Consider the following 15713-nt stretch of genomic DNA (forward strand, 5'->3'; position numbering starts at 1 on the left):
TGTTTCCCTCAAAAATGCATTTAAGGCTTAGAATTTTCTTTTTTCCAATTTATCAATTTACCTCATCTATCTAACCACTTTTGCATTGGCCTTAGTTAAATTCTTTTGCTAAGGTTCACACCTCTTACTTAATCCCACTTAAATTTAGCTACTCACTATATAAGCAACAAGGTGTTAACTATCCATCCATAAATTCCCAAACTCTCTCCCAATCCCTTTCTTTAGATTAAATTAGATTTAAAGCTTAGCTATACTCTTCGCATTATACCAAGGGATATTAGAAATCTGAAGACTTGGTGTGCTTGGTTGCTTATAGTGAAGGATAGAGGCAGATCACTAGAAGATGGCTAAGGCAAATTAGAAAGGAACAAAAGTAAAGATTAAACTATCTGTGCAGATGTAACCTTTAGTCAAACAAGAAGTAGTGAATGAAAAATCCTTATATGAGAAGGACTCCAATAGTTGTTCAAGGCTTGATTAGACGCTCTAAAAGGACAATCTAAAGACCCTCATATACAAGTTAATGCATTACAAGAAATAAAAGAAAAAATAAAAGATTGTAGATATAAGTAATGTAGAAGGCATGGACTTTTTGATGAGTACTAAGGTATAACTAAATAGGGTTGAGTAAAGTGAGGTGAAGTCTATCCTATAAGCAATTCTTAAGTACAAACCAAAGCCTCTATTGGTTTTTAAGGGAGTGAATGACTATAATGTGGTGGAAATATTTATTCTATGATATAGAGGATTAGTTTTAAGTGTTATGATTATTAAACTCACAAAAAATCTCATATGCAAAACTATACTTAAAGGATAATGTTAAATTTTCGTGAACAATGACAAAGGCTAATGAAAAACCAATAACTACCTGGGAAGTGATGAAGACAAAAATTCAAATAATCTATATTCCCCCAAATGTTATTTTGCATTTGAAGGATGAGTTGAGCAGAGTAAAGCAAACAGAAACCATTTATATATGAATGTGATTATGGCTAAAAGGATCTTTTTCATAAATATAGGTGATATAAATAAAGGAAGCATTAGATGTGGTTACCAAGATGCATTTTAATAACAATCAGCAAAAACAAACTCAACTAGGTCTAGGTCTATATTTAACAAGGGATTCAGACCAAAAGAAATATATAAAAAAGGGAAATTCAAAAACAATTTCTTTAAAAATGAGTTTGTGAAGTTTTGGAAAGGCCAAAAAATATATAGGTGAAGTCCAAACAAAGGTATGTAATCCAATCTTTATCTTAAAGTTATTCATTACATAAGCAACTTTGGTAGAGAGTTACTTATGACATTTACTAGCCCTCCAAAGGAAGCTTAGAGGTAGCTCTATTAAGATCTTTATTGATATAAATGCTTTAAAAAATTTTATGGTTGCACACAATCTAACAAGCTAAATTAACAATGCAATAACTAGGATAATTAAGGACTATAGAGTTTGTTTAAAGTAGCCAAAGCACCAATGAAGTACTTTGATAAGAGCTGAAGTAAGGATATAGAAAGTGGACATGAATTTTACTATTTTAAACATAGTGTGATTTGATATAATCTTTGAGATGGATTAGTTCAATTATTTATAATAGCATTGCATGAATAAAGTAGAAACCTAATGGTATTGATGAATACACTTGGAGAATGATCTATGGTGAAGGCCTAAGATCTATAAAGAGGGTGAAGTAAGTCTAAAGATTCCTACTTGAACTTAGTGCCTACTAAAAAATAGTTTACTAAGAGAACTAAGGTAGCATTTTTGTGCTTACTCTTTATGAAACGATAAAAAGATGGGAATAAAAAAAATACCCTTAATGATCCAACAAGTATTAGATCAATTTTGAGATACAATACTAAAGAAATTGTTGGCGGGGTTACCCCCTACTTAATTAATAGAATATAAGATTGAGTTAGTTGAGTGATTCATCCCCCTTATCAATTGAATGAAAAGGAACTCAAAGAGTTTAAATACTAACTTAAGGAGTTGATTGATGAACAATTTGCCATATGAAACTTTAGTGTTATTTATTTTAAAAAAACAATGGCTTTATGTGTATATGCATAGATGACTAGTTGTTCAACAAGTATACAAAGAAGAATAAATACCCTTTATCAATGATTAAAGACTTGTTTGATAGGTTGGAAAAAGTAAAATACTTCTTACAAATCCCTTTATCAATTGAATAAAAAGGAAGTCAAGGAGCTTAAATGCATCCATAACCCATGAGATAAAGGTGATTAGACATAACTTTAGTATAATAAGTTAATATATCAGTGGTACCTTTGAGTGTTTGTCATAGGATTGAACATGTGACACTTATGCTCCACGTGTTTAATCCTATAACAAACACCCAAAAGTACCATTGATATATTAGCCTGTTATATTAAGGATATATTTAATCACCTTTGTCTCGTAAGTCATGAATGACCCAATAGATGCATTTCATTCATAACCTTCATAAGTCTTATTCCCGACTTGAGGGATATATTAGTATTGTGAATGGCATTTATGCCATTTGGCCTTTGCACTTGGTTTAAGTGTTCCACATATTCGATCATATAACAAACACCCAAAGGTACCACTAATATATTAACCTATTATGCTAAAGCTATATTTAATCACCTTTATCTTGTGGGTTATGGATGACCCAATAGATGCTATTCACTCACAACCTCCATAAGTCTCATTCCCGACTTAGAGGACATATTAATATCATGAATGGCATCTATGCCACTCAGCATTTGCACTTGGTCTGAGTGCTCCAAGTGTTCAATCTTATGATAGACACCTAAAGGTACTACTAATATATCAGCCTATTATATTAAGGTTATGTTTAATCACCATTGTGTTATAAGTAGTCTAAAACCACCCATACTATAGTTTCATCTCCCAAAGATTAAGTCATCCATCCATGAGTGGTCATTTCATGACCACACTTTAGCATCTATAGAATGTCCAAAGACATGGGGACACTCTTCCTTAATATCCCTTCTTCAATCCCCACTAAATCCCTTTCTGTTCACGGTTGCGCTTGCTAACATTGCCACTGGGTTAAGGTCCGAAGGCTTGACCACAAAATTCCATTGACTTTTAGGACTTCTTTGCCACGTGACCATATCCTTGGTCACTACATAAGAGGATTGCTCCTCTTCTTTTCCACAATCTAGGACTTTGGGATGACATTTCGAAATACTATGGTCTAACACAAACTTTGTAGGTACTCTCCCCACCTTTTGCCTCTAAGTGCCTTAGCTATGTGGGTAAAGTGATGTTCTAATGAGCCACACCAGATATCCAAGTAAGTAGTGCCACCCACACTTGAAATGAGAGTATCGGCCATTCGATCTCCCGAGGGAATTAGAGCTAGTTTTTAAACACTTTACCAAATTACCCTACTTATCCATCTATGTTCACTTTATCCTTAAACTTCTTAATAGTTATATTATCACCCACCATATGGGTATAACATTCCTTGGTGATATTGACCTTTCTTGGCCAAATTAATTCCACTAGAATCCTCCCTTTACTATCCTTTTGAAGCTCACTAAACCCCTAGGGTCTAAGAGACAATTGCTTTGGGCTTTTACCTTTGGACTCAAATTCGGACTCGGACTTAGACTCACTCTCGATCTCAGTCTCGGTCTCAGTCTCGATCCTAGTCTTGATTTTGGTTTTGGACACAATCTCAATCTCTATCTTGGACTCAACCTTAGGCTCCATCTTGGACTCCATTTTAGACTCTTTCTCAGACTCCATCTTGTATTCCATTTCAAACTCTTTTTCAAACTCCTTCTTGGACTTCATCTTGAACTTTATTTTGGACTCTTTTTTGGACTCTATCTTAGATTCCATCTCAGACTCCATTTTAGATTCCATCTTAGACTCTATTTTAAATTCCATCTTAGACTCCATCTCTGACTCCTTCTCGAACTCCATCTTAGATTCATTTTCAAACTCCTTCTCAGATTCAGTCTCAACACTTCTATATATCATAACATTTGCCATGTGTCAGTCTTTCTTGTGTCCCTTTCTAAATATTCGTTCATCAATTGTTTCATACTTATTCCTTGAGCACTTCGTTCAGAGTTTCACTCCCACTCCTAACTTTCTAAATCGAAGCTTTTGGTCCCAACATGTTACACTCATTTGACTTCATTGCCATATGGCACATTTTTCAGCTCTACTTTAGGGCTTAGGGAACAAATTCTTATTAGGCTAAATATGCTTATTATCCTTATTATAATTGATTATATGGATAGATTTTTTTATCTATATAGATTTCAATAAATAGTTCACTCTAATTTTGGTCAATATTTACTTGGGTATACATGATTATCCTTAGTAGGAGCATTGTCAATACAAGACAAGCACCTAATAGTCTTTTTACAATGACATATATGGATGATGACATAAGTTTACCTCATAGGCTTATGGTCTCTAAATGCAATATTTATTAGAAATTTTAAATGCTTTAAAATATTTATTTTTTAAAATTTTCTATTTTCTACAGAAAATATATAATAGATAATGATTCTTTATTTTGGATAATGTATATAAAACTGTTAAATAATACATTTATTGGTGTTGGGATTCTGGATGCTCTTACCTATGGCCTTATAGGAGGATGTAAGTACTCAACTAATTAATATGGTAAAACCTAAGTTGGACACAAAATGGAGATGATATTAAAAAATATATTAATTATAGAATGGTATTAATTTTTGAATGTGGACAAGAGATTCTCTACTTTCTAAAGATATATTTAATTTATAAAACACTTTCCATAAATAAATAATAGGACTAACATCTAAGATATTATAGCAAGTGTCTAATAGATACAGTAAGTTCTTTACTATATAGCAATATTAAATTCTTTATTATATAGCAATGTTGTGGGACTACTGCTGAATATGCAAGGGTTCGTATCATTAACCAATGCAAGACACAACAGAACAGAAACTCTTTACTAGGCTAAGTATGCTTACCATCTTTATTCATGTCTGGTCTTATAATTTATTATATGGGTAGTTTTCTTTAAATAGTTCACCCTAGTTTTGTTTAATATTTGCATGATTATTGCATTGCCAATGCAAGACATACCAGAACCTAATAATCTTTTAGCAATGGCATCTATGGATTACAACTTAAGTTTGTGTCATAGGCTTTATGGTCTCTAAATGGAATATTTATTGGAAATTTTAAATGTTCCAACACATTTATTTTAAAACTTTTCTATTTTCCACAGAAAATATATAGTAGATAATGATTCCTTATTTTGGATAATATTCAAAAAACTGTTAAATAATGCACCACGAGAGCAGACAGTTGATTTCTTCTTTGATGCTATAAACTGGCATGAAAATGATTGGAGCTTATAATTACATGCATGCAGTTCATCCTTATACACTACAGCAAGTCTAGACTAGCTGATTTACAAGGATGATGCTATCCTGATAGGAACAAGAAATTGAAAACTTAGTGAAGCCTGTAAATTCCTTTTCTTCAAGTTTGAATTCAATCAGGTTACCAAAGAAAGATATCCCTTCCGAGTCACAAAAGATTTGGTACTTCTGACTTTCTGTACAACTTATAGACATAGTTGGTCTTTAAAAGTGTGACAGCAGGATGGATTCAACTTTACGTCTGGATGCCCCAGTAAAAATTGCGAGCAGCCTCCAATCCTAGCAAGTTGCAGTATAAAAAGCAACCTCGACTCCCTAACAATTGAAAAGTACAAAGTTCCGTGTGACAAAGTTCTTGGAAAGCTATCCTTGTAAAGTTCCTCCTTTAGAATTTGTATATTTGTCGGTGTATGTGTGATCCAAAGTTGGTGATCATGGCTGCCAGCGTCAATGGCGTGCTCCCGGAGCTCTCCACTCTCTCAAAATTTGAACTCCGTCCATTGCCCTGCGCGTTTCCTTTCGAGTGCCACCCAAATCACGCGTCGCTCACCCGAGAGGTTGACGAGTGGGCGATCCGATCGCTGCAAGCCCGGGGCTCCATGCCCAAGCGCCAGATGATCATCGAGTCCAAGATCTCGGCGGCGGCATGCATGACTATCCCGCGTGGCCGGGACGATCGTAAGATGGTGCTGGCGGGCAAGCATTTGTGGGCGCTCTTCTTGCTGGACGACGCGCTGGAATCGTGCCGGAGCCAGGAGGCCGCGAGAGTCCTCGCCCGGCGAGCGATGGAAGTCGCGAGAGGGGACCAATTGGAAGGGATGATCCAGGAGGAAAGAGAACTAGAAGAAGCCAAAGGGGTCGCGAGGAAATTCGCGATCCAGGAAGAAGAAGGAGATCGATATAATGATCAGTCGAGAGGAATCCTTGCAAACATAGCGATCCAAGAGGACCCTGGTCTCATCGATCTGGCTACCAGAGGAATGGCGACGAAAATCGCAATCACGGAAGAAGATCAAGGTCGCGATTCTCGATGGGCGCTGGGATTGTTCCGGGAAGTAGTGGCGGAGCTCCGGCGATCAATGCCGCTCCCGATGTTCGATCGCTACCTGCGGTACCTGGATCGCTACCTGGAGGCCGTGATCCAGGAGGTGGGATACCAGATCGCGGGCCACATCCCGCGGGAGGACGAGTATCGCGAGCTCCGGCGGGGAACGTCCTTCACAGAGGGCACCAGCGCGATCTTTGGCGAGCTGTGCATGGGGCTGGAGCTCCACGAATCTGTGACATCGTCTCGCGATTTCATCGAATTCGTGGCGCTCGTCGCGGACCACATCGCGCTCACCAACGATGTCCTCTCCTTCCGCAAGGATTTCTACGCCGGGGTCGCCCACAACTGGCTCGTCGTGCTCCTCCGCCACAGCCACCGCGGGACCGGCTTCCAATCCGCGCTGGACAGCGTCTATGGCATGATCCGCGACAGCGAGTGCCGGATCCTGGGGCTCCAGTCGCGAATCGAGGCGCAAGCACTGAAGAGTGGCGATGGTCACCTCCTCAGCTTCGCGCAGGCGTTTCCCCTGTGCCTGGCCGGGAATCGGAGGTGGTCATCGATCACCGCGCGATACCATGGCATTGGGAATCCTCTCATCACTGGCGTGGAGTTCCACGGGACATGGCTCTTACATCCGGATGTCACCATAGTTATTTGATGTACATTTGACTTAAGCCCTGATGTTTAATAGCAAACGATCTTCCTAACAACCGTTAACATCCGTTAACAAGTATGGATTATATTATCATCGATTAGAGAACTAATTAAACTTCAGATTCCTGTCCGTTGTATGATTATTTTAAAGTTGATAGACTAATTCCTTGATTTGTCTCTCTTGCCTAGTCTCCAATGTCACTTTCTAGAATTGTTAATCCAGCCAGGACACCTTCCTTGAGCAACTGGAGGAACTCAACTGGCAGACCAACTACCTCAACCAACCCACCCTAGATGTAAGGCACTGCTGGTCTAGTGGTAGAATAGTACCCTGCCACGGTACAGACCCGGGTTCGATTCCCGGGCAGTGCACTTATACTTTTATCACAAGAAAATAATGCCTTTCTTAAAGAATTTTATTTTGTCTTTGCACGCTTAATTCCGAAATTTCTCTTCTTATTTGCTGATGGCTCAGATGAATCCTCTATGCGATCCAAGTTGTCCTCCACAATTGCTACGGGCTGCTTTTTTTTCAAACGAGCTAGCTCAGATCTCTGTGTTGATCGCTTAGCATTCTCGCTAGCTCCTGTTCTTGCACGTCTCTTTCTTGTGTTCCACACCAGCTTGTCGAGCCCGCTCCACACGAGCCTTGCCTCATCGTCCAGATTGACAGGCATCTTCTCGAGCAAGATTGTGAAGCAGTGTTGAAAATCATCATGGGACCCGTCCCGAAGAGGCTTGGGCCAAGCAGCATCAATGAGCATGGTAAAATCTCTTTTAAACCACTCCCAGGCATTCAAGCATCTTGAGGTTGCTGGTCCTCTGCAGCGTTGACCAGCTTGATAATCACTTGCTCCACAACCTTTGCACTACCATTCTGCACTAAAGTCTTTAAAACATACATTCATTAGTCTTCATATGGCCACCTTTTCTCCTTCATGGGTTGTCTAAATAAGAACGAGCATACGAGCATATTATCTGACTTCTTTATCTACGAATACGAACGAGCATACGATCTGGGAATTTTTTCTACGAACATATTCTAAGCAGCAAACAGAAATGATCAATTCTTATTCGCACATATTTTGCAAACATCGTAGCTATTCATACTCTCCGAAGTTTATTGTATAAGACATTCCATGTACATACACAGTAGGGAAGGAAGGAAAAGAGGCTAGAGAGAGTGAAAACCCAAGGCAAAACAAAACAAAGAAGGAAAGAGTGAGGAGAGCAAGTAATCGAAAAAGAAAAACGAAGTAAAGAAAGAAATAAAAAGGGAGAGAAGAGAGAGCCAACTTACACGCACTAGGAGAGGGTGATGGTGGTATAGTGTGTGTCGATCGTCGCTTCTCTAGGGAGATCTCTTTCTCGATCTTTCGCCTCGCCACCCATCGCGGATCATCACGCAGCGGCCTTAACTTGACGCTTGATCGGCCTCTCGATCGGTCCCGCCGGTGACGGACCGCGGAACCCCGCTGTGATCCTGTCGTTGATGCAGCAGTGGAACGGCGGAGGCCGGATGTTCCTCTCCTTGTAGGACTGGCAGTCCTGGCAGAACTGCTCGCTCGATCTTCCATAGCCACTGTCCATCACGCTTCCTCCTCCTCCGGGAGCAATCGAGGAAGAGCTCCCTGGCGATGGCCTCGCGATCCTTTGCTGCTGGAAGTTGAAATGCCTGGCTTGCTGCTGCTGCTGCTGCTGCTGCTCTTGGAGCAGCGCTAACTGGTTATGGAAATTCGGGAGCACCTGTTGGAAGCTTAGATTTCCTGCTCCTCCTCCTCCATTGACGCCGGTTCTTCCAGTGAGTAATCTCATGTTGACACCGTCGGGAAAAACCGGGACGCCGCGCTGCATGCTCATTCCCGGCCTTCCAACTGGCTGCTGCTGGATCGGATCCTTGAACCGTGCCGCTTGGCTCATCGTGAGAGCCGCGTCCGAGAACGTTGCTGCTCCAACGCCACCACCACCACCGCCGCCGCCGCTTGCAATGTGCTGATCGCCAATAACACCCACGAACTTGGCAAGTTGCTCCACCGAGTTCGCGTTCCTGGCCAGCGGCTGCCCGCCAATTCTCGTCACCGGAGGACTCAGCGAGTTCTCCTTGGTTGTTGTTGTTACCACGGATGGCGTCGCGTCCCTTTCCACCACCACCGGGGACAGAGCTTCCTCCTCCTTGACAGGTTCCGGGAGCACCGCCGCCGCCACTACTTCCAAATTGTTCTTCGATGCTGCCGCCGCCACCACCGACGGCTCAAACGCCGGGTCTAGCACCGAGTTTGGCGACGATGCCTCGTACGCAAACGCCTCGTCGCCCTCCTTGCCGGGCCGCTGGCTGGAGGGGGACGTGTCGCCGCGCGACGACGTAGAGTCGTCGTCGTCCACATTCTCCGCCTCGGCGTTCCTCCGCCGCGCGCCCTTCCTCTCCTTCTTGGACTTCTTGAGCGACACCAGGAAGTAGCAGTCCTTCTCCTTGCTCGGGTTGTGCTGGTTGAGGATGATGTTGAAGTTGGTGTTCTCGTTGATGGGCAGCTTCTGCCGCTTGTCCGCGTCCCGGGACGTGGTCCTCCGGCAAACGAACACCGCCGAGAGTTGGTTAGCGGGTATCCCAACTTGGCGGCTCAGCTGGCCCTGGAACCGTTTGAAGGAGAGAACCGAATGTATGCCGATCTGTCCCTTGTCCACCTCCTGGTCGCCATCGAAGAAGAAGAGCGGGTACGGGGTCGCAAAGCTCTCCATGTCCGATGATGATCTCCGCCACCACTGTCTGCTTGTACACCACCGACACCGCCACCGCCACCACCACTATACCACCCCCACGATCACAGCACCACCACCAAGGAGCCACCCAATTCGGAGAGATGGAGGAAGAGAGGGAGAGAGGCCTCTTTGGTACCAAAGACCTGGTTTTTATAATCTCAATCTGTGCCTGGTAATAACAAAGCCCGTGATCCAGTAAGTTTGGGGTCGACACATCGGATCGAGATGGATGGGGAGTTAACCGTTTGATCAATGCAAGCGCAGGAAGAACACACTCCAATCGCACGCACAGAGAGAAAGAGAGGGAGAGAGAAGGAATTCTCAGCGAGAATCGGGAGGATCAAGCACTCAAAAAAACCCAGCACTCCGGGGAGGAGGGGCGCCGATCCGCGGCGCTAGCCAGGAATTGGGACGGATCCCAGCCGGAATGCCGCGGATCGAGCCACAGATCAGGAAATTTCACAACCCTAAGATGAGAGTGCTACCTTTGCTGTAGCGCGCACGCCCGATCCATCCAGGGAAGCGCGGCCGGGGAAAGGAACCTACGCTGCGCCTCTCGATCTCGCTGCCGCGCGCCTTTGCTTGGATCGATCCGAAGGAAGGAGACGATGGCCAGCGCCTTGGCAGGGGTCGGATCCAGAGATGTAACCCTATCAAATGGAATGCGCAAAGGGAAGCGATGATATATATTATAAAGAATATGGTATAGCCGCCATAGCCAAGAGCATCACACAAAGGCGTTTAGCTCAGCTCCAAGTGTTACACTAACCCGTCGCGTGTTCGATCCCCTTCAAAACAAATATCTCTAGAATCAAAACGAATATTCCCCCTTCCAGGTTTTAGGGCATCAGCAATGGAAGACTTGACTGGCTTGTCGGATCGCGAGTTTCTTGAGCTCTGGAAGCGTAAATCCGTCAGGCGGTCGCAGCAGCCATGGATTTGCGCGAGAATAAAGAGCGGCCCCGATATCCGAGGTCTGGAAGGTCACATTTCCTCAGGAACATCGCAGCTCCAGATTATGGCGTCCTTGGCCGGGGATTCAATGGCGTGCGTCAGCTGCCATCGCCTCCAAGCATTGGCAGCCACCAGGCGACCATGGACGTGGACGCCACTGGGAATTTCTACAAGGTCGGTTTCTTTGAAGCACTACCATTTCTTATCTATGATTCCAGACTGGAAGCTTGGGTGACCGATGCTAGCCAGGGACAGGGATCTTCGAGGCTCTCTCTAAATGAGCAATCTGGATATGAGCTCGAGATCATGGTCGGAGGTAGAAGGCTGTGGCTTTCCGGATAAAAGCCTGGGTATCATGCTCCATGATCAATCACAGGGGCTATTTCAGTATCTCGGCAGCCTCTTTGGTTGATGCTCGCAGAGCCTATGATCATCTACGAAGTGGAAGTTCTCATCTACGAGCCTGACACTGAGTGGCATTACGTTGGAGGGGAGCTTTATCTTCGTCCAGGCACTAGTGTACCTGCGAAGTTCTCACTCGGTCTGGGAAGAGTGGAGCTCCATTTTTCCTCCAGCAGGTGCTTTCAACGTTTTCATCCCAGAGGCTACTTAAGCTTCTACTGCTTTGGTAATCGCGAGTTCCGGAAGCACGAGCCCACCACCTGAGAAGAACAGGTATATCTTCTAGTTTTTAATTTGTGGCAGCATGCTGTGCCGTTTCCTGATGATGAATACGTGATCATAGGCTCTGCGAGCATCAACCAAAGATCGATGGACGGCTGCCGAGATACTGAAATAGCAATGGGAGCGTTCCAGCCAAACTACACGTGGAAGCAGCAGCACAAACATCCTAGGCAAGCTCAATTTTTCTTGCTTGTAACATCTTAAAGCTTGCCTTCGTTTCTTCCAGGCCTATGGCTATCTGGCTTGCGTGGAAGATTGTTTCGAGATCCAGCAAGCGTGGAAACAGTGCGTTGATCGAGGAGGAGAACTGGAAGCAGGATGGTCGATATGCAATGCCTTAGCCGGTGGAGGTCACCCCAGAAGGAAATCTGCCACTCCGCGAATTGTCTGTACAAAAGAAGGGTGACTCAAAAGCGGGGCGTGATCTTGTTTGGGACAAAAACTCCCAGTCAGGCAGTGGATGAGGCATTAGAATCAATCGACAGGTGGGTAGATCAGGGTGATGACGAGAAGATCATGGCGTGGACGATGTATATCAGTGACGGCCATGGTAGGCCACAGGACTACACCGCTGAGAAGCCACCGAAAAAGCTGTTGCTATCTGCAGACAAATGGTGGAAGAACAAACAGGAGGAGAGGAGGGCAGCATTGAAGAAGTGGGACTTGGCTTTGAAGCTGCAGGATAGCAAGAGGAGAGGAGGAAAGGGCTCGGGAGTTCAAGCAGAAGAGGAGATGGAAGCCCATGAAACCATGGCTAATGCTGGAAGAAGGAGGTGGTCTCCTAGAGTGAAGCTCGTAGATTTTGCAGACTTGTGTTGGATCGAACGAAGCCGTTGCATGCAGTTTTGATTGTGTGGGATCCCAAGTGGAGGTGTGAACATTTTCTTCTGGACAAAATTGGTATGTCAAATTTTATTTTCTTTATTTTATTAACTGTGTAAAATTTACTGGAAGCCAGGAGGTAGTTGGGACTCATGGAAACGCACCAAGGAACGGATTTGTAAAATAACAACTGTCGAAACATTAAAGTTTATATGTGGCAATGAAGCACAAGTACACAATGAAACAACTGACAGTCGTTTTAAGTATTATTTTATTCTAATTTCTTCTCTTTTTCTTCACTTTTTAATCTTTATCTTATGAATACAGGAAATGCATGTACGCCTGCGATGAGGGTCAGCAAAACTATCCAATCGGTCTTTAATGCACTTTAGAGTGCAATTGTGCCGCAAATTGTGGTGAAGGTTGTTTGTGGCACTGGTTGATGCTAAGAACGGAAAGAGGATTCTCGATACTCAAGTTGAAGTTAGAACCTTAACTTTAGTATCCAGCGTTGAAATTAATTGAGATGAAATCCTTGCCAAGGGGGGCAAATGGAAACTCTTTGTCTGGTGACCAGCAGCTAAATGGACAGTGTAAGCAAAGACAACAGCTAATCATTCTCAATGATGATGTAGAGGAACTTCTATCACCTCCTTTACATAAGGAGAACAGGTTCACGTTGGAAACCAGTCTGGAGAACTCCATGCAATCGTCATGAGAACAGATTTGATAAGCAACGATCACTTCAAAGCAACTTGAACAATGAAAATTATGGAAAGTGGCGATGTTAAGATTGGCGATATCACCAAAGCTTGACTCACGAGCTTTTGATCAAGTGTTACGAAATCGGGATTAAAACTCAGAGAATATAGAGAGATTAGTGAATAGTAATTATAATTGTGAAGATTGAGGACAACAACACTTGCATATCTTTTCTGAATTTATAAAGGGCAATGAATGAATGAAATATCAAAGACAATGGCAGCAACGGTTCGATTCCTTCCATCGGCAAAAAATAAAAAACGTGTTTAGCGCTAAACAAAATCCACTAGGGTTCTTCCTAATGCGGGATTCCTGTGCGGTGTCGCGATGGCGTCGTCCAGCTCGAAGAAGGAAGCGGCGGGGGCGAGGATCGGCCGGCTGAGCTATTGGATCCAGAGCCTAGCCTACGCGGCTCTCGGCGCCGCGTTTGCGACCTCCTTCTTCGTCTTCCTCTCGCCCGGGGGTAGGGAATCGTCGCAATTTTCCACGATCCGCCACGGCATTGTGGATTCCTCGTTCCATGAGGATCATCAGCAGCTGGATCTGTGGAGCAAGCCAGCGGCCGCGGCTACCAGGATCCCGCTGGGGCTCAAGAGCAAATCCCTGCGGATTGTGGTGACTGGGGGCGCGGGCTTCGTCGGCAGCCATCTGGTGGACAAGCTCATCGGCCGGGGCGACAGTGTGATTGTGGTGGACAATTTCTTCACGGGCAGGAAGGAGAATGTGATGCATCACTTTGGGAATCCCCGGTTTGAGCTCATCCGGCACGATGTTGTGGAGCCGCTGCTGCTGGAGGTGGATCAGATCTATCACTTGGCCTGCCCTGCGTCGCCCGTCCACTACAAATTCAACCCGGTCAAGACGATCATATCCTTTTCTTCTTTGCTTGTTCTTCGTTTGTTTCGAGCATCTAACGCGTGTTTTTTTTTTTTTTTTGTTGCTTCCTTAACTCTTGGAGCTTTCACAAGACCAACGTGGTTGGAACACTCAACATGCTCGGATTGGCCAAGCGAATTGGTGCTCGGTTTTTGCTGACCAGCACAAGCGAGGTTTATGGAGATCCGCTGGAGCATCCTCAGAAGGAAGATTACTGGGGAAACGTGAATCCAATCGGTATGGCTTTTGCTCTTCCAACTCCATTTCTATATCGCAATGCTGTTTTAGGTGTGAGAAGTTGCTATGACGAGGGTAAGAGGACCGCAGAGACACTCACAATGGATTATCACCGAGGTGCAAATGTGTCGGTAAGTGAACTTTCCTTGAAAGCCTAACAAAGGTTGACAGCGATAGCAAATGTTCCATTGTTTACAGGTGAGGATCGCTCGTATTTTCAACACATATGGTCCTAGAATGTGCCTGGACGATGGCCGAGTTGTCAGCAACTTCGTGGCCCAGGTACAAAAGCATCCGTTGAAAAGCTTCTTCCCGTTTTCATTCTTTTACTTTCTCGCAGGCCCTCCGTAAAGAGCCTTTGACAGTCTATGGCGATGGAAAACAAACTCGGAGCTTTCAGTTCGTCTCAGACCTGGTAAACGAAAGAGTTTTCTAGCCTTGATGTGTGTGTTTTTTCCATGAAAAGGTGGAAGGCCTGGTAAAACTTATGGAAAGCGATCACATCGGGCCATTCAACCTTGGGAATCCCGGTGAATTCACCATGCTGGAACTTGCTCAAGTATGACATCAAAAAAGTGATCTGTGGAAGTAACTCTCTTCCTTCTTCCGCTTGTGATCAGGTTGTCAAGGAGACAATCGATCCGGAGGCTAAAATCGAGTTCCGGGACAACACAGCGGACGATCCACACATGCGCAAGCCCGATATCTCAAAAGCAATCTCGATGCTTGGCTGGGAGCCGAAAATTCCTCTGAGGGAAGGACTGCCGCGAATGGTTGACGACTTCAAGCAACGAATCTTTGGCAAAGATGGGACAAGCTCAAGCAGCGACGAGCAACAGTAGACTCCCTCTTTTAACTATAGACGAGTAGGCGTTCCTCAAGAACATAGCAAAGTAAGTTCGTTTTTGCCGGTGAAATTCCAGCGTTCTTCCTTGATCCGTGTCGATCTTTCGCGAATTCCAGCGAAAAGTTTCAAACGCCGGAAGCATATTCTTGGAATCGAGTTCTAGGGTTTGTTTAGGGTTTTGGGTAAACCCAATCCGACGGTCATGGATATGGACTATCGTTTGAAATCTTTGGGGAGAGGAGGAATGGGCGCAAAGCGCGATGGTGGCGCCGAAAATGCCCAGCTTCGAGGACGGGGAGATCGGGGAGAACGGCGAGGATCCCAGGGACGCGCGCGTCAAGAAGGTCTTGATCTTCAAGACCACGGGCGAGATCATCTCCTCGTACGATCGGCTCGAGAGCAAGCTGTTCGCGCTGGGGTGGCACCGATACACCGGCGAGCTCGAGCCCATGCTCGCGTTCGATCGCGAGAGGAAGCAGTACTTCCATCCAAAGCCCGGCTCCTGTTTCATCAGCCTGCCCCTGGATTTCGACAAGCTGCGCATCATCCACCTGTACGGGATCGTCGTCCAGACGCGCACGGCGTTTGCGATCCGCGAGATCCCCCAGCCGCGGAGGAGAGGGGGATAGAGCTAGATTCCAGAGCTCCTAGATCATCGCTCTTCCA

General features: G+C 44.5%; 4 protein-coding genes, 1 long non-coding RNA gene and 1 other non-coding gene across 7 annotated transcripts; 5 read left to right on the top strand and 1 right to left on the bottom strand.

The window, feature by feature from the left end:
• The first annotated feature begins 5840 nt into the window (after positions 1-5840).
• Positions 5841-7112, top strand: LOC9631436 ((3S,6E)-nerolidol synthase-like). The gene has a single exon (XM_002968215.1). The coding sequence runs from the start codon at positions 5841-5843 to the stop codon at positions 7110-7112; it is 1272 nt and encodes a 423-aa protein (XP_002968261.1).
• A 297-nt stretch (positions 7113-7409) lies between these two features.
• Positions 7410-7480, top strand: TRNAG-GCC. The gene has a single exon. It is a non-coding gene; the product is annotated as a tRNA-Gly (tRNA).
• A 673-nt stretch (positions 7481-8153) lies between these two features.
• LOC9631437 lies at positions 8154-10607 on the bottom strand. The gene is made up of 2 exons (XM_002968516.2): positions 10351-10607; positions 8154-10034 (listed from the first exon to the last, which is right to left on the bottom strand). Exon 2 carries the CDS (start codon positions 9842-9844, stop codon positions 8510-8512), a length of 1335 nt encoding a protein of 444 aa, XP_002968562.1. The 5' UTR covers positions 9845-10034; positions 10351-10607; the 3' UTR covers positions 8154-8509.
• A 125-nt stretch (positions 10608-10732) lies between these two features.
• LOC9650504 lies at positions 10733-13229 on the top strand. 2 transcript variants are annotated; one of them, XR_002992162.1, is made up of 5 exons: positions 10733-10993; positions 11038-11494; positions 11565-12403; positions 12462-12588; positions 12653-13229. It is a non-coding gene; the product is annotated as an uncharacterized LOC9650504 (long non-coding RNA). The 2 variants fall into 2 exon arrangements; XR_002992161.1 differs by having other exon boundaries at positions 10733-11494.
• Positions 13230-13389: 160 nt separating this feature from the next.
• On the top strand, positions 13390-15144 carry LOC9631438 (UDP-glucuronic acid decarboxylase 2). The gene is made up of 7 exons (XM_024673197.1): positions 13390-13954; positions 14053-14200; positions 14252-14331; positions 14399-14482; positions 14541-14615; positions 14667-14759; positions 14821-15144. The coding sequence occupies exons 1-7, from the start codon at positions 13415-13417 to the stop codon at positions 15040-15042; spliced, it is 1242 nt and encodes a 413-aa protein (XP_024528965.1). The 5' UTR covers positions 13390-13414; the 3' UTR covers positions 15043-15144.
• A 163-nt stretch (positions 15145-15307) lies between these two features.
• On the top strand, positions 15308-15676 carry LOC9631439 (flowering-promoting factor 1-like protein 3). The gene has a single exon (XM_002968218.2). The coding sequence runs from the start codon at positions 15308-15310 to the stop codon at positions 15674-15676; it is 369 nt and encodes a 122-aa protein (XP_002968264.2).
• The last annotated feature ends 37 nt before the right edge of the window (positions 15677-15713 follow it).

The sequence above is a fragment of the Selaginella moellendorffii genome, unplaced genomic scaffold (assembly GCF_000143415.4).
Source record: "Selaginella moellendorffii unplaced genomic scaffold, v1.0 SELMOscaffold_10, whole genome shotgun sequence".
Taxonomy (NCBI): domain Eukaryota; kingdom Viridiplantae; phylum Streptophyta; class Lycopodiopsida; order Selaginellales; family Selaginellaceae; genus Selaginella; species Selaginella moellendorffii.

Bases quoted from the DNA above. Each gene is read 5' to 3' on its own strand.
- LOC9631439 (XM_002968218.2), top strand. From the start codon at position 15,308: ATGGTGGCGCCGAAAATGCCCAGCTTCGAGGACGGGGAGATCGGGGAG.
- LOC9631438 (XM_024673197.1), top strand. From the start codon at position 13,415: ATGGCGTCGTCCAGCTCGAAGAAGGAAGCGGCGGGGGCGAGGATCGGC. The intron at 13,955-14,052 runs ATATCCTTTTCT...TGGAGCTTTCAC, and splicing joins TCAACCCGGTCAAGACGATC to AAGACCAACGTGGTTGGAAC. The intron at 14,201-14,251 runs GTATGGCTTTTG...ATGCTGTTTTAG, and splicing joins GGGAAACGTGAATCCAATCG to GTGTGAGAAGTTGCTATGAC.
- LOC9631436 (XM_002968215.1), top strand. From the start codon at position 5,841: ATGGCTGCCAGCGTCAATGGCGTGCTCCCGGAGCTCTCCACTCTCTCA.
- LOC9631437 (XM_002968516.2), bottom strand. From the start codon at position 9,844: ATGGAGAGCTTTGCGACCCCGTACCCGCTCTTCTTCTTCGATGGCGAC.